Source organism: Musca autumnalis, unplaced genomic scaffold (assembly GCF_047663935.1).
Source record: "Musca autumnalis isolate F117 unplaced genomic scaffold, ASM4766393v1 scaffold_5, whole genome shotgun sequence".
NCBI lineage: Eukaryota > Metazoa > Arthropoda > Insecta > Diptera > Muscidae > Musca > Musca autumnalis.
This window is the reverse complement of record NW_027412088.1, coordinates 6,891,060-6,917,419: the sequence shown is the minus strand read 5'-3', so window position 1 is coordinate 6,917,419 and position 26,360 is coordinate 6,891,060. Positions and strand designations below refer to the sequence as shown.

Here is a 26,360-nt window from a genome sequence, read left to right as displayed (position 1 = left end):
CCATTCGAAGGAAGTCGTGAAAGATCCGATCGTTTCATCAGCATTTGAACCAATTCAAAGGAAGTCGTGATAGATCCGATCTTTTCCTTAGCATTTGAACCCATTCCATCGATCCAATAGAGATGAATTTTGTGTTTTTATTTTTACACATGTATATATTCTTTTATTTATCCAAATATGTACGTTTAAAGCAATGTAAGATTTATTATGCTAGGAAGTCCGTCCCAATCATTGAGCTCAAAGTAGAGTCGGACTGCACTCTTTGGTATTAGTCGTGTTCCTTTACGTGCCTGAGGTTACCAGGTTTTACCCGCAAAGTGTTTCCTTACTTTTAAAAGCATACAATTTATATGAGAGCAGTTCACCAGTTTTACCATTTTTGCAACAATTACCATTTGTAAAAGTAAAGGAACACACCAATTATAAAAGTTTCCTTGCCTGCTCTAGAGAACCCTGCTCAACAAGTCGATTTGTAGATCCCTAAACGTTGTAAAATAAAATTCACGAAATAGTAATCTGCAGTTGGAGTAAAATCCTTTTGTAAGATGAATCAAAAGCTGTTGCGGAGGAAGTAAACACTGTTGCGTGCAGCGTGTTTAGACTGCAACAGCTGGGACGGCCGGAAGTCAAGTTTCTCATTTAAATTTACAACCTGTCGCTTGCCAAACACATCGTTCCCGAAGTCTGGAAAATAGGCCAGCTACTGAAGCCTGAAAAGGATGCCAGCAAAGGTGAATCTTACAAACCGATTTCGCTTTTGTCGCCCGTAGCAAGGACCCTTGTGGCTATAGTTCTTCCAGCATCAGAAATAACTTTCCAGTTGCCGATCATTAGCATAGGATCCGTAAGCAGCACAACAACTGCGCTGAAGGCCATCTCCATATTAGCAGAGGGCTCACTCAGAGCAAGCCGTGCTCATAATCTAGAAAGAGAAGTCTAACGTTACAAGAGAGAACCTCTAGATCAACAAGCCTTTTAACCAGGTTTAAGTAGCATTCACACGAATGCAGTCGCAGATGCAGTAAACGGTTATCGTGTGATTGCGGTCCTTGGAAAACATCCACCATCTATCGCAGCTGAGAAGCGCCAGCTGTCAGGACAAACCAGAGTAGTTTTGGGTCAATACGCTCGGGATGGTGCAGCCGTCAAAATTCCTATAGGGCAAGTACTGATGACACCGTGGAAAACATCTGCCCAGCATACAGCACAGGCCCCCACGACACACTGCTCCTTTTCCTTTGCCCTACCAATCCTGCTAAGAAACTTACGTTTGCAGCTTTGTGGTTACAAACCATATAAATAGCGAAATAGCCACATTATAACTACTGTTACAACAACGAGAACAAACTGCAATTATGGATGTAAACTTTATGATGATAAATAAATTATAGTTATTTCATTAATTTCTTTGAATTAATAAAATAAAAAATAATGAAAATCATTTTTCAATACAGCAATTTCCATTTTCCGAACAAGACGTGAAAATTACATGCCAAAGGGTTGGTGAAAATGACATGCCAAAGATTAGTGAAAATGCTATTCTTGGGAATTGGTTAAGATGGCATGCCAAAGGATTGGTATAGATGCCATGCCAAAGAATTGTTGAAGATGCCATTCCATCGAGTTAGTAAAGATGACATGCTTAGGATCAGAAAATGAATTGCATCTTTTGGGGGTCACGCTCTTGTAAAAAGAATGAGTGAAGATGCTGAAAAAATGACATTCCATTTCACTTGCACCCATTCTTGAATAGCATCTTTAGCATCGAACATTTTGCTGGGTTTGTATACCGATTTCATGACTTGTCTTTATCTTGTTGTATTTGTAAAATGCATCCCTTGCCATTTCTATACGACATGTTATTTCTTTCGAAACATCCCATTGTTCATTTATGCTAACTCCTAAATATTTATAGTTTTTTACTTTTTCTATTACGGTGTTTTGTATTTTCGTATTTTTTCGGCTGATTTCCATGTATTTTGTTTTCCTTTTATTGATTTTCAATCCATACGATTCACTTACATCTGTGAGTTTGTCAATAAGTTTTTGTAGACCGGATATGGTGCTAGCGAATATTGTTGTATCGTCCGCGTATCTGATATTGTTGATAATCATCCCATGTATTTGTACTCCTATTCTTTGGTGCTCTATAGCCTCCATAAATATTCGTTGGGAGTATATATTAAATAACAACGGCGAAAGGATACAACCTTGTCGAACCCCCTTTGAAATCGTTACTTCTTCCGTCATTTCACCGCTTATATCGATGTATGCCACCTGTTTCCAATATAAGTTTCGTATACATCGTATTTCCTTGTCGCTTATGTTAATCGTTTTCAAAATTTCTATTAGTTTATCGTGACGAACTCTGTCGAATGCTTTTTCGTAGTCAACGAAACATATAAATATATCCTTTTGTACTTCTCGGCATTTCTGAATTAGTACCTGTAAGCTAAGCAGTGCTTCTCGAATCCCCATTCCTTGATTAAATCCGAACTGTGATGTGCCCATATACTTTTCACATTGGGGATATATTCGGCTAAGGATTACTCTTAGAAAAACTTTTAATGCATGACTCATGATACTAAACAGTCTATATTCTTCACATTTTCTTTTTGCGTTGTTCTTCTTTGGTATCGGTATGAATTTTGAAATGAGCCAGTCTGGTGGATATTTCCCCGTGTCATATACGTGGTTAAAGAGTATTACGAGTAGTTCCACATTTTCATCCTCTATAAGTTTTAATACTTCAGCTGGAATATCATCAGGTCCTGTTGCTTTTATATCTTTGAGTGTTTTTATTGCCTACTCTAATTCGCACTTTGTTATTGGGTTTCCAGTCAGATTGTCTTCTGTTTCTTCGTAAGGGGTTCTTTCGGCATCAGTGAATAATTTTGTAACATAAGTATATTTCGAAATTTATATTTTTCTGTTGGCTTCTTAGGATTCGTAATTATTTTATTTTCTCAGTGACCCATTCATCTTCTCTCGATGCAGGAGAGTTTTGTAGGCACATATTCGTGGTGAAGTTTGTCTTTGTTTTCAGATTATGCTATATATTTTCCACGTCCTTCTTGTTTACTCCTTCAAGTTTGGAGTTAATCTCTGCTTTAATTTCGCATTTAACATTTGGATCTTTCATCATGTGCAGATTTAGTCTGTTTGTCCTCTTCCTTTTTCGGGTAATTGCTAATTTGATCCTGATTTTAGAAAGTAGGAGGTTATGGTCAGATGGGACGTCCGTACTGGGGCAAGTTGAGCTCTTCGTCACATATTCTTTCCATATTCGTTTTTTCTCCGCTAATTCAAATATAGCTTTGTTATTTTCATCTAACAGAGTGGTTGGCGCTTTTTTATATACTCCTGCTGCTTCCTTTAACTTCTTAAGAAGGTTGAAGTCATCGTGTAGGTTCTGTAGAGTTTCAATTTCTTGACATTTTCTATTAAGTAAATTATTTTTTGCTGCTCTTGTCAAGTTAATGATTTCTTTATTTATCTCCCAGTATCTTTCGAAATTTCTATTTTTCTGTTGGCTTCTTAGGATTCGTAATTGTTTTATTTCCTCAGTGACCCCTTCATCTTCTCTCGATGCAGGAGAGTTTTGTAGGCACATATTCGTGGTGAAGTTTATCTTTGTTTTGAAATTATGCCATACATTTTCCACGTCCTCCTTGTTTACTCCTTCAAGTTTGGAGTTAATCTCTGCTTTAATTTCGCATTTAACAGTTAGATCTTTCATCATGTGCAGATTTAGTCTGTTTGTCCTCTTCCGTTTTCGGGTAATTGCTAATTTGATCCTGATTTTAGAAAGTTGGAGGTTATGGTCAGATGGGACGTCCGTACCGGGACAAGTTGAGCTCTTCGTCACATATTCTTTCCATATTCGTTTTTTCTCCGCTAATTCAAATATAGCTTTGTTATTTTCATCTAACAGAGTGGATGGCGCTTTTTTATATACTTCTGCGGCTTCCTTTAACTTCTTATGAAGGTTGAAGTCATCGTGTAGGTAATGTGGAGTTTCAATTTCTTGACATTTTCTATTAAGTAAATTATGTTTTGCTACTCTTGTCAAGGTTATGATTTCTTTATTTCCCAGTATCTTTCGAAATTTCTATTTTTCTGTTGGCTTCTTAGGATTCGTAATTGTTTTATTTCCTCAGTGACCCATTCATCTTCTCTCGATGCAGGAGAGTTTTGTAGGCACATATTCGTGGTGAAGTTTATCTTTGTTTTGAGATTATGCCATATATTTTCCATGTCCTCCTTGTTTACTCCTTCAAGTTTGGAGTTAATCTCTGCTTTAATTTCGCATTTAACAGTTGGATCTTTCATCATGTGCAGATTTAGTCTGGTTGTCATCATCTTTTTTCGGGTAATTGCTAATTTGATCCTGATTTTAGAAAATAGCAGGTTATGGTCAGATGGGACGTCCGTACCGGGGCAAGTTGAGCTCTTCATCACACATGAAGAGTATCGTTTGTTAGTCCGTGTTTAGACACACGGGAAAGTAAATTCAGTTTTTAGGCAATAAGGGGTAGGAAAGAGTATTGAGGAGCTCTTTCCTCTCCGCTCTCTTCCAAAAACTCAATTTACTTTCCCGAGAAATTTGTGTGTCTAAACACAGACTTAATACATAATTATGTAATCGATTTGATTTCTTATGATGTTTGCTGGGTTATCATGAGGTGACCTCCACGTATAAAGTCTTCTGGGATGTAATTGAAACATTGTATTTGTAACTTTCATTTTATGTCCTTGACAGAATTGTACCAGTCTATCCTCCATTTACTCCATTTACTTCATCATCTCTTCACACCTTTGCGTTAAAACTCCTTGTATAATAGTAATTTCATGACATTTGGTGTCTTTTAGTAACTCTTCGATTTCTGCATAGAATTCCTCGACTTCGTCATTACTTGAGTCCGATGTGGGGGCCTAAACTTGGATAATGTTCATATTAATAGGTTTTGTATTAATTTGTATCATCATTGTTCTGTCAGAATGCGGAATTAATCATGTTACATATTCTGCAATATAACTCTTTGCTATTATTGCCCATTATATTTAAAGCTAATGTTTTTATTTCATTCCATGATTTATTCGCCTTCCTCAGACCACGTTAGCACAGGTCTACCCCTACGACGGCTTCCTTGCGGGCTTCTTTGACAATATTTCCGTCTTGTTTCCTCAGTGTATGACCATCCATCGCCATGTTCTCAAGATTCATTCATGACTGACCTACAGGTCCAACTTACTAAAATTGTAATAACCAAATAGCATAGTCCTATATTCGATTAAACGTCAATGGACCCATATCAGCAATACTGTAGATTTTTGGTAAATATAACCGAGGTCCAGCGATTGGGAAAATATGTATAGGTATAATCCATCTGAATGAAAATACGCAAAATCATCTGAAGATTTGAAAATTATAAAAGTTTCATTTATGCAGTTTTCTTGAAAGGATACATAGGTACACACACAGTCATTTGCTGTGGGATTTGTCAATGCTCCACGGCGAATTAAACACTTTTTCGCTCAGGCTTCTGATATTGAGGTTTACTAGGTTATTATAGTTCAAATTTCACAAATTAAAAAAAAAAACTGATGATAAGAACCTATTGTTGATATAACAAATGTTATGTGCTGCGACTACTATGAAATTCTTCATTTTTATCGACTCCATGCACTCCAACGACGACAACCTTTCTGGAACGTAAATAATAATTCTATAGAAAACAAGTGCTATTTTACAAAACAGAATTGCATTTCATTTCAGATTTTCGTTATAGAAAATGCAAATTAAAAAAAAAATAAAATTCAAATAACAAAATTTTTATTTAATCGTTCGTTGGGCGTCCGATGAATTTAAAAAAAATGTATACACACACAAAATACATTTTGGTCAAGATAAGAGAATACTTCTTCGCGGCGTGAGAGTGGATGTTTGTGCGCGCGCAATCTCTACCAGAATTGGAGCTTAACTCTCATTACAGCCGACTTCTCGCATGAACAGCAAAAAGGGGCTGTAAAAAACACAACGGCAAACTAATTTTAATGATGGACAACACACCACACCTACCTCCCGTTAAATTGTGTGAATACGTTTATGGTGCGTTGTTTTGGCTAACACCCTGCCACAGCACACTCTCAAACACACCCAGCCACTGCAACAACAATAAAATGAAGTCGATTCGTTTCCTATCGTTACTCTTCGTACGTCGACACGAAGGCATTCAGCATTAGCGACAACAGCCAATCACAGTTAAGGAAATCCATTAAGGGGTAGGCTTAACGGTTTAAGATATGGCGGGAGGCTACACGTTACACATCGGGCCAAAACGAAGTGTGTACGAATGTGTGGTGCGTGTATTTGCTCTCTTCGAGTTGCAGTTCAGCATGAGCAAGAATGGGAGAGGGTTATTGTTGTCGGGTTTTGTTGATGAATGAGCAAATGAAATGAAAAAAGGCGCCCTCACACACACTCACAACGAACGGCACACAGAGCTGAGCGCCAGAGTAAAGCACAGAAGCAGCAAAGAGTCTAATAGGAAATTGAGGCAAATATTGTTTTGTGCTTTGGTTGCTGGCGAAAAATCCCAATTGCGCCCGTTAGTCTGTGCATAGTGCTGCTTAAGTTCGGTTAGACGGTCGGTGGAAATTAAACGTCGCTTCTTTTGCGTGACACTCACTCACTGAAGGAGATCCAAAGCAATCTCACACAGTTTTTTGTGAATATTATTGATGTTGTTGTTTTTCCTCCGCATTTGTAAAATACGACAACAACATCTGTAGCAGCAGTGAGCTCAGATCGATTTTTTGCGTGCTTACACAATTTTTATCAAAATGAATTGAAGAGTGAACCCCAAAGAAGAGCAGAAAAACAAAAGAAAACTCAAAACCTAACTAACGTTCGTCTTTTTTATCAGTGAAAATAACAAAACAATAGCAACAACAACAACTAAAATGGAATTTTGTTAAAAATCAATAAATCATTCCAAAACAAAAAGTTAGTATCCACATAAATGACAAAACAAAAAGAAAAACAACTTGAAAATCAAATGCCGGTATTTGTATTTGAAATAACAAAATTTACAGTGACATTTTTATGAAACATTTCATACATTTAATGGATGCAAAGCAATTTTTGTGAAGTTGCAATCAAGCAAAAAAAAAAACAAAAAAAGAAAACGTTTAATGTGGAAAATGATTTTATCCAAAATTTTCCTCATTTTTCATCGTTTATTTTTGTTTGTGGTTTATTTTGTTCAAATATGATGGAAAAAAAGTATAAACAACAACAAATACAACACATTGTAGCTGTCAAGCAAAAGTGACAAACGCGGCAAAGGGAGAGTTTGACGTCGTAAAAATTTCACTTTATTTTTCTTCTATTCGACGAAGAAGAGTACAAAGTGTGTTTTTGTTTTGTGTTTTCATTTCGCCTTAATAAAATTTCTCTAACTGTGATGAGTGCGCGTGTGTGTGTTTGTTTATTGTAGTACTTGGCGCTCATTGAACGGTCGGTGGCATTTGGGGTGGTTGGTTGGTTCGTATCGTTTTGTTGGTGCTATCCCAGCAAGCATTTTTTATCGCCCATTACCCGAAGCAGTCACTCCCAGGCGATAGAAATACACATCCGCGATCTCGCATTCTAATTGAAGTAGGCACACCGTTCGGGAAGAAATGAACCACGTCCACGACACTACTTGTGAATGCCGCTTTCGAGACTTCCTAGAAGTACTTTTAGCGATAAAATTGGTTGTGACGAAAAAAAACATTTATTTCGTTTTTCATTTTATCTGTTGTTATTCTTTTAATTTTTATTTTTTTACTATTCTAATTAATGTTCCAAATTACATACGTTTTTAAAGAACTATCCTTAGATGAAATTGCCATCTTCATTAATTTTTGTACTTTTAAAAATGTTATGTTGCCTGGCCTGGGAATCAAACCCCTGACCTTAAGAATGCAAAGCGAACATGCTTACCACTGCACCACCGTACCTTATAAACACCAGATAGAATAAGTCTTATATTAGTTTAAGGTTGTACACGCCTCAAATGAACTTAAACAATCGAAGTGTCTGCATTGACCAGAGAAAGTGTCTGCCCATGCGATAGTCGTAAGTAGTAGCATTGTTAGTGTAAAAAAGCAATAATAGAATTTCGATCTCCTTTTCTGACACTAGGTAGTTATTCAAGAAGTTCAAAAAGGGACAGCAATGCAATTGTTATTGTAAAATGATAAAGGATCGCTATTTTCTAGAATAGAAGTTCAGAAAGCGATTACTTCTGATAGAGGAAGTGACTCACTCACTCCCAATTGCTGGCTGGGATGCTTTGCCGTATCTTCGTCGCGCTCTTCAAGCAGTGAGAGTTGTTTAGAAACATTGTTTTTGTTATTGTGAAGAAGGGACACGTGACATTAGCCGTTTTTGTTTATGTGGAGCTCATGGCCCCACTCTCTCACTCGGCGATTGTTGTGTGTTCTCTAAAATATTTCTCTCCCTCTCAATCTCTCTTGGTATTGATGTGTATCTCGTGATTGTGTGTGTATACTTGTGTTGGGCTGCTCCACCAAAACAAAAAATCGTAATGCAGAACATTTTCGTATTGGAATTTAATCTTTAATGAATGTTTTGGGGTTACCAGATGAAGAACAATTGCAGTTGTAAAAAAAAATATTGTGTAAAAATTGTAAACAACTAAAACATGTGCAAAATTACAACAACATGTGTCAACCTTAAGCAAGTACTTGTCGGGTTTTGTCTTGCTCAAGTCAAAACTGAAGAAACATTTGGAGAATATGGAGCAAGGATTAACTGACACCATAGATTTGTTAACCTTCGAAAGGCAAAGGACTGCACAGGTCTCAGAATAAAGTGCCTTATTTGAATATACTAATGTTGCGAAAGGTATTGGATATTGTCTTCCGATATCTTGAAAACAAGAACGTTCCACGCTAAGTCGTATTTACACTAAAACAACGGTTTTGATCAAATATATGATTCATTTCAAAGACATTCAACAGGATTGACAACTAAAAGACGTGTTTTAATAAAATCCTTGTTCACATAGCGAACAGTCTGATTTTCTAATAAAGATAGTGAATGTCTTGGTAAGAGTTGCGTATATGGAGATAAGAGATATTTAGTTGAACAATGATCTCGCTGATAAAGCGTCCACTGATCGGGGACCTGCTGTATTGTTGACGTTTTGCAAGGGGATTTGACGTTCGGCTGTTTATGTTCGGGAAGGGTACATCATTCGGGTATTGGTGTTCGGGAATACGATGGATTCTTCTCTCGGGTGTTAGTCTAAGGTTACGATCTAGTTTCTTCCCTGTACTGCTATTACCCAAACATTGGAACAGTTGACACGAGGTCCTGTAGAACTGCAAACACAAAGGTCCGATGCCGAGTTGAACAGCTGACCCGAAGGACCTGTAGAACTGTAAACCCGAAGGTCATGTGCCGAGTTAAACAGCTGACATGAAGGCCCTATAGAACTGCAAGCCGAATGTATTACCTACCACAACTTAATGGGTAGTTCTCAAAAAGTATTTCCAACTCTGTAGCATCGAGGTGTACATTGGCGGATTTAAAATAGGCTTTAGTCCCAACCCGTGTAGCTAACTCCCTGCAGTAGTTACCTCCCCCTCAGCATCTATTTCTGAAATATTTGAGGGACAAAAACTATGAGGCGAATGGGAATTATTCGCCCTGAACAATGACGATATTGGCTGCAAAAATGCACTGGAGTAAAATTCACCATTGTGTGGCCTTTTCTACCACTAGTGTCACGTATAAATGATGTATGGTGGAATGTTGTTAAAACAGATGTTCCCGTATATGTTGTGTTATGTACGTATTCGTATTAGACCTGTTCGATAACTTCGCAAGTTAAAAGTATTTGCAAGTTCTTGCAACTAATTCTCATTTCTCTTTTATTGAGCAAGTTTGTAATCGAACAGCATATTGTAAAAGTTTGTACAAATTTGAACAAACTTTTGTGTTATCGAACAGACCTATTGTCACATTACAACTATGCAATATTTTGCAACAAAAAATTACCTATGCTACGTTGTATGGAGTGGCTGACATAATGTCGAAACGAAATCGGAGGAAATTTTATTTCCAAATTTCGCTCTGCGTTCGGAACGAAATCTGAACGTGATGGGTACAAAATCGACTAGAATTCGGAACGTTTTTTCGGAAGGTGCTTCTGAAATTGTGCGGACGTGTCGGACATCCGACATTTGGTTTGCTGGTTAAGTGCGGAACAGCAAAGCAATAGTCAATCTAAATGAGTCCAAAATATGAAGCGTGTACACATATTTCGTGGACTTTTAGACGACATTGATCTTCTGAATTATGTATAATCTAAAAGAAATTGGTTCGTTGGCTTTCTTTAAAAGATTTACAAAAGTACAAAATCAGCAGTTTGGTCTGGTACCCAGTTGTTAGAGTATTTTGAGACTCGCACGGAAGTGATCCAAAGCTGTTTGCTATCTGCAATCACATTCGATCTAAATCTGAACGATTTACACTGATGTGCTGATGTACTCGGAGGATATTGTAGTGTTTATGGCAAACAATCCCAAAACGCTTACAAAGATGGGGAATGGAAGTTAAATATTGGAAGTCTGAAATAAGGGTTCAAAACCATCTGTAAAACTAAAATCGAAATGAAAAATTGTTTTAGTTGCTTGTCGCCCAATTATGTTGAAATGGATATTTTACAGATGTTGGAAAACTTTACCTATAATTCATTAAGAGATTATTAAAACTTCCAGAATCTAAACTGCATTATATCTAAAGCAATTCTCAGCATCTATCATAAATGTTCAGGATTTTATGTCGAGCAAATCGGTGTTGCTTTAAGGCTTTTTGCATTATGTCAAATAAGAAAAGGTGGATCGAGGCATATAAAATCAAACCTTTTGAAAAATACCTCAACAAAGTGACCAGATACTGTATAACAATCTTGATTACAGAATTGTAGCACTCTGCCAAGTGCAAATACATAATAAAAAATAGTAAGGCAATGTGTCTATAATAATAATGAGAGCAAGAGGTGACCCACTTTGACTAAATGGAATAAACGCAGGGCGCCAGGCGATGAAAGATATTTTCTGTGTAATTTGGAACAATAAGGAACTATTATTCACTATATCTGTTGACGTCCAATAGGCATACGGGTATTGTCTATGTCCACAAGATTTTGTGCTGTGTTTCTTGTCCGTAGAGAACCCGACAAGTACAGTTTTATGGAGGTTATACCAACATATTGACCTATGTCAACAATTCTTGGTAAGGCCTCCAAGAAAAATGAACATTAGAGACATATACCCAGCAAAAACTTCCTTACTAAATAATGAGTTTCTATAGTACTACTTCCGAAACCCCGTACTAACCCATTATTACTAGCTATTATATGACCACTAGAATAACTAGTTATTCTGTGACCACCAGAAGTTGAGAAATAAGCTAAAAAATCTATTTCTAGAACAGTTGAGGTGGAATTTGTTTACAATTTCAACACACTTCATATTTTTTATTTAGCTTTCAGCTGGATTTGATCATGCGAACTTCTGATTTGTAGCCGAACACACTATGCCACGCGTGCGAACATTAATAGTTGTTTAAACGCTTGCATGTGCACCACAATCTGTTTTTTTATTTTGTTAAAAAAAACTCACTGTCGGCAGTGAGCGTTGAACACACTACACTAGGATTTATAGTCGGACAAACACGGTCTGTGCCACCGTACTCATAACTTAATAAGGCGTAATATACGTACTTATTTTTGTTTACAATACTTTGTAATGGGTTAAATAATGACTAACGGATCCGAATTTTAGCTGTGATAGTGCGACCCAGTTCTAAATATTTCAGTTACTTCAAAGCTGGTCACCTTAATGGCAGTATGATTTTGTTAAAGTACGATATGCGTCGAACCATGTAAAGAGAAGAAGAAAGTTTTCTCAAGTCAAATCTGTGCTATGCTCTCTTACACTCACCTCATCACAATTTTTGTGGACTCACATGAAGTTCTTCTCGCTTCATTATTATGGGTGGAAAGCAAAATAGCGCGCGTTATTGTTTAGCTTTTTTGCCATTACATTCGTCGTCGTTGAATAAGACGAGGAAGCAGAAGAAAACCAAAACATAGTAAATGTAGAAAAATAGATACAAAAGAAAGACACAAAATCCACAAATCCACAGCAAATTTACTAACATACAATGGGCGAACGAACGAACGTTTGTTGGCGGTCGTTGTTGGATGGTGCATAGATAGACGAATCGATGGATGGATGAAGAAATGGAATGAATGAACAAAAATGGCTGAGACTGTAAAATTTTCGTGTGTGGCTGAATGGATGGTTAGCTGGCTAAACATAAATCGCTTTTTTGGCAAACTCAAAGTTTTGTCCAACTCAGTTGAATTTTTTGGTGGCTGCCGGACTGGTTGCTGTGACGGACCATCATCACATCTCACAACTTAATCTCAGTTGTGCTCATTCGGTAACGGGAGCAAGAACTCAATTCGTCTGCTTATCCAAAAAAAGAAGAGAAGGGAGCCCTATGACAATTGTAACCCACCGACCGACCATCCATCCAGTCAACCACCCATCATATAAAGAAGTATCTGTGGCAAAAGAGAAGCGATACGAAAACTGATTACAAAACTCTCCCAGTGGATACACATTTGTTGTCTGTATGAAGTGTTGTGTATTGAGACGACGATGTATCTGTAAAAGGGATGCGGGCTGCTAATGATGTAAATCAAAATGTAACGTTGAAATGTGTAACAACACCCCGCCACCACACAAAGCAGCAAAGAATGTAACGATAAAAACAAAACAAACTAAAAGTCGCTTCCAACAAAAACATTCATATTTAGAGCCACTTAGCAGCTCTACCTACCTAATGTGAGTGAGTGTGTGGTGTGTACACAAAATCTTATTCGCCTAATACACTTGTTTTGTTCGCCGTTCATACCTTTGGCGTTCAAGTCGGGTCGGTTTTTTCGTTCGTTCGTTCGGTCGGCATTTCAACAAAGTGAATTTCTTTTGCCACTGTTTTGACTGATTCGCGGTTTGTGTGCTCACTTGTTTGTTCATACCTTGAATCCCACCAAAAGTTCCTCCTGCCGGACTATTCCCTTCCCGAAATACCGAATTTCTAAAATATTAAGTCATGTGTGGTTGTTGTTTTCTCTTTATTACTCGGAGTGTGCGTGAGCAGTCTTCAGTGTGTTAAAATTATGGTAAAGACAAATCAAAGAGTCTATGAAAAGCCGGTGTAAACGTCTATCTGTCTGGCGGAGTGCTTGTAGTAGACATACAAACATGCATACCAACAAGCTCCAATAGTGTATCAATTAAATGTTGACGTTGTTTGTACGTGAGCAAAAAATGCGTGCGAGAAACACCAACAAGCAGTCAATAATAACAACAGACGTTAAATACAAGTTGGCCGGCATTAAACACAGTTCACATGTTGTCCAAACGACGGTCGCTAACAGAAAACAAACATGCTTACTCAATACTATTGTCTTCTACACATTAATCTAAACAGTTTCTAAAACTTGAAAAAAGTTTTGCTTTCGATATTGCGGATTGAATAATATACAATGGATTTTCTATCCTATAACTAAAAAAATAGTGAAATTAATTTCTACATACCAAAGTATTTTAAAGTCCTTATTGTTTTCGCAACAGAAATACAAATATTAAGAAGAGTGTTTACCTAAATACCAATAAACACTACTTACAACTATTGCTGTAACCACTGTTTGAAAGGCTTCCAAAATTCTATGTCAATAGCGCCGTCTAACGATAAGTTGGTATCCAGTCATAAAAACAATGCATCCTGTCACAGAACAAATATTGACCACATTGCCAACATGTAAAATAGAATCCAATAGCCAGTAATACAAAACCCTCAGTAATTAGTAACAAGCTATAACATCAGCAGACACCTTATTCTATATGTACTTACTTTTTCCTATTACAGATTATCGAGTCACATAACATTATGAAGAATTTCGTTTTCATCAGACAGATTATACAGCGATGGGGCGTACAAAATACATTCCAACTGTAAAAATATTGTTACGCTATTAGGGTTTAACTTACTCCCGAGTAGACGTTGTTTTATTTTCCCATACGATTTGGACCAAATAAAACGAGGGTTCGTTTTATATTACGATTATACAATGCGTTATTGACTTTATTCACTCAAGCACACAGCTTAGCTCTATTAAGCACACAGCTATACTCTACTTAGGCCACTTCTTAACTCTTTAAGAACTGACGGTTTTAGGTCGCGGTTTGAATTACAATTCTCTCACCCACATGCTACTCTCCCATATTTATACTCGCTTACAAATTTGTAGATTGTTTTAGCATCATTTATGTAAAATGTTCCACAATGATCACTGGAGTTGTGTAGTTCCTGAACGAACTATTTATATCCAACTAATCCGAACTAGGAACTATATCCAGCTCTTGAATTCATATAGTTCCTTTTATTCTCTTTCATATAATTCCACACTCAATTCGATCTTTTTCGTTCAATTCGTTTATTATTCAGATGCTGCCTAAATAAACGTAAATTACAATCGCTGTAATTTATAATTTTTATGTCAATTTGTTTCTGTCAATTAATTAATTCCCCAAACGATGAAAACAAAAATAACGATGGAAGAGAAAGATTAGTTAAACTATTACGGTCTCGGATATATTTGGCTCGAAGGAAAATAAAAGTACGATGAAAGAGAAACATTCATTGAATTACATCGCTCCTGGAACTATGTAACTATATTAAGGAAATAGTTCGTTTTGTGAAAAGGAACTAGAAACATCGATCCGCTCCGGAAACTAATTGCACAATTCTAATGATCATGCGACATGCTAGTCGATTTGCAAATACACATGCGCACATACAAGCAGACCGATGAATGTTAAAAAATGGCTAGAGGTAACAAATAAGAGGGAGTAGAAAGGGATTACAATGAATGACGTCACAATGTGGAAGCAAAACTGAGTAAAAATAAATGAGAGAGACAAAAACTTAGCACAAAAGGAATTCACTTGTGAAAATTTTCGTCTGATCATTTTCCACAACTTTCGAGGTGGATAATCATGCTAAAAACGAAGGTCGTGAGGGTCGTCTAAAAACGGCCTTTGTCCAAGATTATCATGTTATATATCGTAAGATATAGGCATCTTTGGTCATTTCTTCCACCAACTAACATTTGATATTGCTTGAACACCTTGACAATCGCTCAAGAAAGGCTCTTGTCCATTGGTGCAAATAAAGCCCGACTTCCGTATTGTCACTACTGCAATTTCACAAAACTACTCTAGTTTGGAACTCGTTTTAAGAACCCCTAGTTTCACGCACGAATACAAAGCAACTGACAATAGGGAAGTTGGCCAAATTGTGACAAAATACGATTGCGGTGCTCCAAACGACGTTTATAAGATTGTCACAGTCGACGAATCGTGGATCTATGCTTATGAGCCCGAAACCAAACAGCAATCCATCGTGTGGGTCTTCGAAAACGAACCAAATCTAACCAAAGTTGTTCATGGATTAGGTCGAACTTGGTCTTTTGTCATTTACCAGATATGACTTAAGCAAGAATGCCATGCTTCTAATGTGTCGAGACCTTTAGAGAATCAGTAATGTGAATTAGAGAATCGCACTACTGTTTCTTCATATAACCTGACCATGTGGCTACTATACGGCTTGAGCAACGTAGGACCGTTAATTTTGAGTGGTACACTACAATTTGTTTGCCTGAAGTCTCCTGAGAAATTCGAAAAACGAACAAGAGAAGACGAATCATTGTGCACCATGACAATGCGAACTCTCATATATCGATTCGAAACAGCGTTTTTTGACCGGACAAAACGTGGAATATATGGATGACCATCCGCCGTACAGCCCTGACTTGGCACCCTTACTTACTTACATAGCTGGCCCATTACAGAACATTTGTTCCATAGGCCGAACTAAGAAAAGATCTCCAATCCTCTCTTTTTTTCGCTTCGCTTTTTGGAATACCGCGCCTTTTCATTTCTTCATCCACTTGTATGTTCCATCGAAGCTTAGGCCTCCGGATTCTGCGTGCAGCGCCATGTGGCATGTATTCATCATCGCTCATTCTTATGATATGGCCTAGCCAACGCAATCGTTGCATCTCGATACGTTTAACTATATTCATGTCTTTGTATAGCTGATATAGCTCGTGGTTCATACGACGCAACGCAAATCGGCCCGTAAATCTTTCGAAGAATTTTCCTCTCAAACACACCAAGCACTGCCTTATCTGCTTGCGCAAGTACCCATGCTTCGTAGCCATGCATTAGCATGGGCAGTATCAGCGTTTTGTATAGTGTTATTTTTGTTTGACGGGATGTGGCACCCAATAACTTCATTCGATTCCCGTACATCAAGAAAAAAAGCGTGATCAACGATTTTCAAGACCATGTTGAAGCGTTAAAAAACCATGTTTTTGGAGGTATGGAAAAGTGCTTCAAAAGTTGGTTTGAGCGCATGAAAAGTGTATAAATCATGCTGGAGACATACATAATATTCAGGGGTAGGAATGGGCAAAACATGTTGTGGGGGAATAGTAAAATTTTTATTCTTATGTGAAAATCTCCCATTCTATTGAAGGTATTCCAAAAGAGAACCTGACAAAGATAGTAGGAAAATCTTACTTTTACAAAGATGTAATGTAGGTTGGCCTTGTTGGTAAAAAAAACGGTGATGCAAATGCATCCCATTTTTATTTTTTATACCCTCCACCATAGCACTATAGGTAATTTGCCCTGCTTTTGAGGCAAAAATAAATAACAGCGAAATTAAAGGATTTTTAAACTTTTTAAATTATTTATGTGTAAAAGTGAGATAAAACAAAGATTTTTACAGATAAATTCGGATATAACGAACAACGGTTATAAGCAACTACGCATATAACGAACAAAGCTATTTCTTCCAATGTCATTTCCATTAGTTTTCTTATACACAACAAACTGTTGAAAACGATCACGGTAGTAAGTAACAAAAATTTTGTCCCCGCGAGTAGATTTTCCAAAGAATTGTTACTACAGTTTTGTATATTTTTTGAATATACATTTATAAAGGCGAGTTTAGTACTCCCCTAAGCCGTATCAATTAATAATATGTAAAAATAATATGTATCAATTAATAATATGTAAAATAAAGCTTACTACTGCCGCACCGTTTATAGAAAACCACGGATATACCGAACAATTTGTCGCCATTACTTGTTTTACTTGCAATGAAATTGTAAACAACAATATTTTTTACACTTATTATTTATTTCCTCAAACCAAACTTCCACAATTTTAAGACTTTTTATTTAGAAGAAACATAATAAAATCTCATAAATATCAAAAAACGGGCAAAATCGGGTTTTGAAACCTAGTAATACCAATGCAGAAGACTTTCAGTAATGTGTTCTAGGTGGCAAAATCACGGCCAATTTAGTATAAGTCTATATGAAGTGAGTTTAAGAAAAATAAAATATTTATTTCCGATTTTTTGTGTTTTTTGGTCACTACCCAAAATGTTTAAGCTATATTATGTATTAAATAAATTCTTCTCGCAATTGTCAATCTATTCCATTTTACATATATTCACATTTGGTTTATTTTTCGCGGTTTTATATACATTGAAATATGTCTTATAATATATATTTTTTAGTTTTTTTTTTCGAAATTCTCACTTTGACGGCAATTTAAACCGCGATAATTGCACTACTTTGAAAAATATCATTCATAATTATAAATCTTGACATGTTCTTTTTTCAATGCCAACTAAAAAATTATTATTATAAAAAGTTGCAAAATCGACTTTTTGCCTCAAAAACTGGGTAAATTACCTATAGTACATAGGATGGGGGTGTATTAAGTTTGTCATTCCGTTTGTAACTACTCGAAATAATCATTGTAGACCCCACAAACTATATATATTCTTGATCAGCGTACAATACATCGATATAGACATGTCCGTCCGTCTGTGGAAATCACTCTAGCGTCCGAACGGATTGACGTAGGTAGGATGAAATTTTGGGAAAATCTATTATATGTACATAGGACTTTTGGTATTGAAAGCGGGCTATGTATGTCCACTCTTTCGTATAGCCCCCATTCAAAATGACGCGTGACGCGTCGTCGTTTTAAGGAATTTTTAAGATATTTGTCCCATTTTACCACCGAATTGGTTGTAATTTGGTATTTTGTGTCTCCAGATGCCAAAAAACATTCCTACCAAAGTTGGTTTATATAGGTCCACGTTTTGATATAGCCCCCATAGGACGATATCTCCCGATTTCCGGTATTTTGAAGGTATAGCCCCCATAGAACGGTACCTTCCGATTTTCGGTATTTTGAAGGTTGTGGCCACATTAATCCACCGAAATGGCTGAAATTTGTGGTGGAGGGTATAAAAAGTTCGGCCCGACCGAATTTACGCTTTTCCCACTTGTTGTACTTAAATTCAAGGTACCTACTTCAATTAACCGCTAGAATCGGTTACTTTTTGTGAATTTTAAAATCATTTTTGATTATTCAATAGAAAACATATTCATTTTTTGCATAATGTTGATATTTAACGAAGAAATACGGTAAATTGCAGTTTTAGAGTCCGTTGGAGAATGTTCAATATCGATGGCGAAGCTGCATCATGGGTGGGGAGGCTTCGCCACTTTTTAGACATTTCCTAAATTCTCAAAAATACTATTTAAAAAACAAAATTATAACCATTTATATATCAAAACTTATAGTCAAGATGTGCTTATATTTGTACCAAAAATAATATTTGAAAAAACTTTAACGGTGTCGGTATGAGAACATTTTTAACAAAAACGTAGCGAAGGCGCCCCATGTTATCATATATCGTTATGGTGCCTGATACAAAATATATGGTTGAAACAATAATGTTCGTCACAATTAGATGTTTTAAAACTTCTACTTCTCATGGGAAAAATTTGAAAAGTTGTAGGTCTAAGTAACACATTTAAGGTGCTGGCATATTTTAATGATATTAGCTAGATTTTCCACCGAGAATGCTTTGCAATGTATGTTGTTTGTCGGTCAAAAGAATGCCTCTTTGCAAGCCATCATTATTAATTTCTTAGCTCCCTTTAAATAATATCAACATATAGGTATAATGGTTCCATGGAATTTTAACTAAATTTAAGGTGTACAGGCATAACTGTTTTTCGATTATCATGGTCGAAACAGCTGGCAAATATTGCCCCTTGAGTATTGGTATTTTGTTGTTGATTTAAACCCAAATCTACACTGCACTTGTTTATACATTTTCAAAGAGATATTAATTTGCGATAATTGTTTAATAAACAAAAAAATGCATTTGAGTTTTATGGCTCTGCTAAATCATAATTCGTGAGTTAACAGTTAAATTTTGTACGACAAAGTTTTATTTTTCCACTTCACTCCAAGATGTTGAAGTGTTGTTTTTGCCATTAACTCGTTGCTGCTTCTCTAGTCTGGCTAGCTGGCGGCACCGCTGCTGATGGTAAAATAATGACTTTTGACATCATTTTTCTTCGTTTGTGTCAGTTTTACAACTTAATTATGACTTTTGTTGAGTTGAGTTGCGTTTGGTCTTCTTCTTTCATTTTCAACTCTTTATTGTTTGCTTCCTATTCCCTCCGCTCTGTTGTTCGTTCGCTCTATTTAACCTCTTCAATCAGTCATTCACATGCTTTGCCCCTGTTTCTTGGTAAGAAAGTTTGTTGGTCTTTTTTTTCCGTTTCTTTGAAGTTTTGAGTGTGAGAACGAAAAAAGTTTTAGACCTATCCAATGAATTTGAAGTGAATGAACGAATAAGTAGTGAATGAATTTTAATGGAACATTAGATGACTTTTTACTTAATGGAACTAGGGTGTATTGGTGAGAGTGGTTATTGAAATGGAATTTTGAAATTTCATATTAAAACATAAACACACTTCAGAACCAAATTATGGAAACATAAAATTGTTATCGATTTTGCCTTTATTGGATTCCCTTTTTAAATATCTTAAAGGTTTGGGTGTTTAATGCGATGTTTATTTTATTTTTTATTTTAGGAAGTTCCGCTAAAATTTATGCATTCGTCATAAATCAATGCAATTTGTTGGCTTGTGCAATTGAAAGAGGCTCTAGTAAATACAAAAACAAAACTAAATAATGCAATTATTAGCTGAATCTACAACAACAAACACTACAACAAATGTTAATTCAGATCACACATTAACAAAAACCCAAACAAGCAACAACATGGATAAATTCCATCCGCCAAAACCAAAAATAAATGCATTCAATGAATTGTTCCAGTGTTACCTGTGCCAAGGCTATTTAATAAATCCCACAACCATAGACGCCTGTTTACACACCTGTAAGTATCGATCTGCTTGGTAGAAGAATAGTATATGCCAAATGACCCCATAACATTATTTCGATTTATTCTTAGATTGTCGTAGTTGTATTGTACGACATCTGGCCGAAGATTGCTATTGTCCGCGATGCAAAGGGAATGGGGGCAAAGCGGTAACTCATTCAAATCTTAAGTAGGTTTCAATCATTTTAAGAATTCGTTTTGTTGTATAAAGATGTTAAATTCCAATATACTCCTTGTTGTTCTGTTTTTCCATCTCCTACCCTAAAGATCTGATAATGTTCTGCGTTCAATCATCTACAAAATGGTACCTGGTTTATATCAAAAAGAACGTGAACGCGTAGTGCAATTTTTAAATAATGCCAAAAATGAGGGATATACGGATACACACACTCTATTGGAGGTTGATGATGATTTTTATACAGCCCGCGATTCCATAAGTCTGTCTTTGGAATTCCATCCACATTTGGCCGAACAATGCGAAGAAGCTGATATACCTCCTGTGAGGTATCTCAAGTGTTTGGCCAGTCTTAAAATACAGCATTTGAAACGCTTTCTGTGTTCAAAATTTGACATAGATCCCAGTAATAGGAAGGTAGATATCGAAATAATCTACGAGGATGAAGTTTTGCCCAGTGATTTTACCCTTATGGACGTGGCCTACTGTTATCAGTATAAAGGGGTAAGTAACATTTTGAAAATTACAAAAAAAAAATATCTTTTTCGCGTTTGATTCTGTAAAATATGTTGTACTTATGCGGGTGATTATCACCTATCGTGTAGATAATAAGATTCAAATGTTACAGAGAAATATGACGGCTATTTTAGTAAGTGACACCATAAGTAGAACTTTAATAAAAAATATTTAAAACTTCATCATTGAAACACCAAAGTTACCATTTTTATAATTTTTTGAGATTTACATTATTTTTGTCCACTACTTCAACTAGCCGAATTAATACATTTTTGCGCACGTCAATTCAAAAAGCTACTAAATAATAATTTCTTCTTAATTACTACCTATTTATTTTATTCTCCGGCGATATTCCTTTATAATGTCATATATTATCTTCTTTTATTTTATCAAATTTTTCCCATTTACAGCAAGCTCCCCTAAAATTGTACTATAGAATTCTAATATATCCGGAGGAAAACAATAAAACTCCCGAAACTGAAAATAAAAATGGGGTTAAAACCCACGAAACGGAAATCTCCTCAACCGAGGCAAAAGCCGAGCCGTCGACCAAACCCCTTAAGGGTGAAGAAAATCCATTCCTTACCCCAATACCCGTTACGACAAAATTGAAAACATCTAAAACATCTGCCTCCAAGCATCAATCAACGGATCTGCCATCCGTTAAGATGACCATAACAACATCTAAACCCACTGAATCAGTAAAGAAAACGGTTTCAAAGAAATCTTCCCTGGTGGAAGAATTTTCACTACCCACCACTACCAATGATTTCAAGTCATTGCGCAGTAATGATATACGTTACAGCCAGTATGCAGTTCCACCGCCAACACCAGCAACACCTTCCAACACTGGCCCCCACAACACGACTTCATCTAAAACCAAGATGAAAACTGAAAAACCCATTGTCATAAAAGAAGAGAAACCCGCCAAATGTGATATTGTCGTTAGCATTCCGCAAAATCAAATGCAAGATGAATGGGACACAAAGCCATTGTCTCAGTTGAAGACGGCTTGTAAAAAGTCCCCACCAACTTCTAACTCCAGCGAGGAAACAACATCCTCAGCCAAAAAAGTGAGAAATGTACCGAAATTAAAAATCGAATTGAATAGTTTAAAGTCCAAGCTTATTGAGAAACCCAAGTCGGCAGATATTCGCCTTGACACTCTAATGCTGAAGCAACATAAACCTCGAAAATTCTCACTGGATGAACCCCAACTAAGCAATGACAAGGTGGACTTGGAGACCTACGTCAAAAATATTGGTTTAAAGCCCATTGAGGTGCATGCACCAACCATCCACACTGCACCCGCAGAAATGGAAACAACCGACAAATTTACCCCAAATGCCTCGCCCAGATCTTCTTGTTCCTCTTCGACCACCTCCTCTTCCAATGGTTACTTACATGTATCAGGGGAGCACAGCAGCAGCAAATCCTCGCACAAGAAACGTAAAAAGAAACATTCGAAGGAATCAAAGGATTCCAAAAGAAGCAAGAAGATGCATGCAGAAATATCCTCACAAATGGCTGATGAGAGTCTTAAGATGAAGGTTAAGCTAACCACGCCATTGAATATTAAACCATCAAAGTTGGAAAGCAAAAAGTCGCCACATAACGACAAATTTCATTCGGAGCAGTTTAGCTTTGATAAGCCTCTCAAATCACCGGAAAATAAAGCAAAGCTTATCTATGAGAACGCAAAGAGTTCGGAGGTGGAAAAGTCCTTGGGGATTAAGGATAAATTCCAATTTCCTGTCGAAAAGAAACCCAGTGCAGAATCCTCTTCTTCTTCTTCTCAAAAGCTTAAACCCCTGGCGATTAAAACCACTGCTAAGGATTTCGAAGATGACGATGACATCAGTATGCCCGACATAGCAACCGCTCTATCGCTCAGTAAACCTTTAGCAAATATCAAAGACTCCAAATTACCTCATTCACCACCTTTGCCTCCAAGTCTTTTCAAAACCACCCCAATAACATTTTCCACCTTTACACCCAACGTCAGTACCGTGGCCAAGACAAAGCCAGTGGTAACTGCTGCTGCCAAACCAATCAAAGATAAACCTGTTGTACATCCAATTAAAATGAAACCCTTGGCTCCGAAACCTATGCCCACCGCAAAACCCCCCAGCAGCACCCCCATTAAGCCGCCACAATTTGCAGTTCCTAATCTACCGCGGTTAATGGCTTCGAATTCTTCAAAGTTCCTCACCTCTACCCCCTCGTCCATAGCCAGTTCGGCCAATAAACAAATGGGAAATTTACTTAAACGTTCGGCATCCATGGATGAAGGAAAATCTGCCAAACAAAGCAAACTTGATAAACCACATCAGATTACGGTCAGTGCTTATGGCAGTAATTTGCAAGTGACCAAAGTTGAAGTTCCCGCCACGCCTACTTCGTCTACAGCCAAAGCCACCTATGAAATTCCTCTATACTCACCGCTATCGGCATCTTATAATCCCAAGTGTTCTTTTACAGTGGGTTCAACAACCTCTGGTACTGGAGGTAGGGGTAATATAACGAATTCCCTAAACTCTCCCACGGGATTGTCATCAGGTAACAGCAAGTCGCCAATATTTACCACTAATACAACATCTCTGAAGAAACCGGAAAAGGAAACGGGAAAATTAACAACAGCAAAGACAACAAATTCGACGGGCACTACATCAACAGCCAATCTAATTAGTTATGGTATCAATAAAACCTCAGCTTTAATGGGCCCTCCTTCTAGTCTGCCCAAGCTGAATACTGTTGTTCCCACATCTGTAAAATCTCCACCTTTGGGCCATTTAGTTAATAAAGGTTTCTCAGCAACGCCCTCCCCATCCTTTGGCTTATTGAACGCCAGGTCTAATACAAGTCCATCATCAAGTGCAACTGGTAGTACCATGCAAAGCATTAAGAAATCCGAACCCACCACAAACTCCACAACTGCACCCACTACGACTGCTACAATCAAAAATGCAAATGGACCAATGGAGAAAACTACCAGTAGCCTAAGACAATTTCGACTACCATCTAGGGAATCGGGCCAGGATATTTTAGATTTGTCCGCAACCACTAAGACCACAAATGGCTTGCAAACCACAGATAAGAAACCCGTTCCCAAAACAGTACCAACTGTCAACATTCCCGCCCTATCTCCTACAACTACGACTGGTTCGCCACTGGAGTTGGCTTTGTCTAAAATTAAACAAAATATGACTTCTAATCTTTGTCCAGCAGAGGTCAAATCAAACAATTCCATTGATTTAAAACCAAATTCGGAAGATTTACAAAATCTCCACTTATTATCAGAGTCGGCAACAGCTCGAGAAAAAATTGCTATTACAGCAACCTCTTCTTCGACCACTTCAAGCACTTCGGTTTATGAGAAGCCCAAAATTAATACAAATTCCTTGGTTCGGCAACAGAATGCTTCGGTACGCAGCATACCAAATCCTTCAGCCTTGGCATTTCGAAATCAGCCATCCACCAACAACATACCCATGGTTACCATAGCAGCTCCTCTCATTGCAAGCCTAAGCAATGAAGCTGACAAGTCGTTTCTCTCTAAGCAACCTACATCGCCTCATTCCCCGCTTAATTCGCTACCTTTAGGATCCAACGTTACTACCTCTTCGATTACGCCTTTACGCAGCACTATAACCGCCACTTCTCTATCTGCAAAACGTCACCCTTCAATTGATCAAGTGGCTGCCAGTTTAAATATAAGAGCAACGGCAGCAGCCGCTGAAGCTTCGGCCAAATCCAATCTAAAACAATTAGACGAAGTGGCTGGGGTAGCGTCGAAGTCATCGTTGGCGGAAATCAATGGAGGAAGTAAACTTAAACAACAAATAAAACAGGAAGCAGTTGAACCACCAACAACATCAACGTGCGTTACAACAATTTTGGCTCCCCCAAATATAAGCCATTCCTCATCATCTGAGGTTAGCTCTTCGGAGATTGTGGAAATTAAAAAAGAACCTGAAGAAAGATGCAGTGAATCGTCATCATCTCCGTGTGGCGAGGAACAAAGGGAAGTGAAGGCAATTTTTGCCATCAGCAACAATAACAACAACAGCAGTATAGGCACCAACAACAACATTTATCAATCCTCAACGTCGGCATCATCGTCTTTAGTGTCGAAGGTTGAAAATCTTGTGACGTCAGTGATTAATGTCTCTACACCCACATCCAATCTGTTGACCACAAGCAGTGCGGGCTATTGAATCCACAGTTTCGGTATGAGATAGTCACTATCAGGCATACCTACATATACACATATACACAATGGAGTGGAGTAGCATTTTCCACAACCTACAACCTGCTGTACAAGTAAAAGGTAAGTGAAGAAAAAAAAAGAGATAAATGAAGAATGAAGGAAAATCTTTTAAATTTAATGATGTTCACTTTTGATTTTAAAGAGCATAATTTTAGTTAATTGATGTCAGAAAAAAGTGGCTGTGTGTTTAACTAATAAATAGTTTAATAACGGATTATTAGTCCCCTATGAAAGTAGGGTAAATGCCCCGGCAAAAATACTCATTACAAAACCCCCTACTAACCCATTATTTTAACAAGGGCATATCGCGCCAAATATGTAGTTATTTTTTGACCACTTTCGTAAGTACTTACTAAAAGTCGTGCCTACATATTTAACAACTTATATAAGTTGCCTCTTGTTAAAATAATGAGTTAGTAGGGAGCTTTGTAATGAGTGTTTTTGCTGGGGCGCACAATGGTTCAGGAATCGATTTTCCTGGTCAAAACTCAAAAATTATCAAAGATATTAAGTTTCCATATGGGATTCGATAGTAAACATATTGAAACTAAGGAAAAAAATTAGGTAAAAATATTGGAAGGTGTGAGCGTGGTGTGCCCCTAAAGACGCACATTTTGGGTAATACGTAATTTTTGCAATTTCTGGAGAAAGACGTAGCTATTTCTCGGAAACTATAGCAAATATTGTGTTCATTGTTTTTTGTAAGGTAGGTAGGATTGTGGCCTTTAAAAATTGTTTTAGTAAATTACCGTAGCGTTTACACAACACGAGCTATTTTATTTTACCTTAGGTACTGAATTTTATGAAATTCCAAATTTAGTGGACTAGAACTTTTGTGGAACAACATGAAACAAACGTCCCGTTCCGTCCGTTTAACACTTTTTTAATTTATTGAAATTACATAGGTAAAAATGTGTGTTTTTCTATACTGTTTTCATATGAATTACAAC

At 37.1% G+C, this 26,360-nt stretch overlaps 1 protein-coding gene and 1 long non-coding RNA gene across 7 annotated transcripts in view; one reads left to right on the top strand and one right to left on the bottom strand.

Moving 5' to 3' along the window:
• The window catches only part of LOC141406538 (uncharacterized), a 376,869-nt gene that overhangs the window by 190,517 nt on the left and 159,992 nt on the right, over positions 1-26,360 (bottom strand). The window lies entirely within an intron of this gene.
• Su(z)2 (Suppressor of zeste 2) overlaps positions 1-26,360 on the top strand; it is a 229,376-nt gene that overhangs the window by 201,422 nt on the left and 1,594 nt on the right. For 2 of the 6 annotated variants that reach the window (XM_073992155.1, XM_073992157.1), the window contains exons 3-6: positions 20,139-20,446; positions 20,522-20,618; positions 20,717-21,128; positions 21,551-25,470. In XM_073992155.1, the coding sequence (XP_073848256.1) occupies positions 20,239-20,446; positions 20,522-20,618; positions 20,717-21,128; positions 21,551-25,357 (4,524 nt within the window). In that variant the 5' untranslated portion in view covers positions 20,139-20,238 and the 3' untranslated portion in view covers positions 25,358-25,470. Of the gene's footprint in view, positions 1-6,540; positions 7,010-7,203; positions 13,275-20,138; positions 20,447-20,521; positions 20,619-20,716; positions 21,129-21,550; positions 25,471-26,360 lie in introns of those variants that run through there. The other 4 variants (XM_073992154.1, XM_073992158.1, XM_073992156.1 and 1 more) reach the window with 4 other exon arrangements.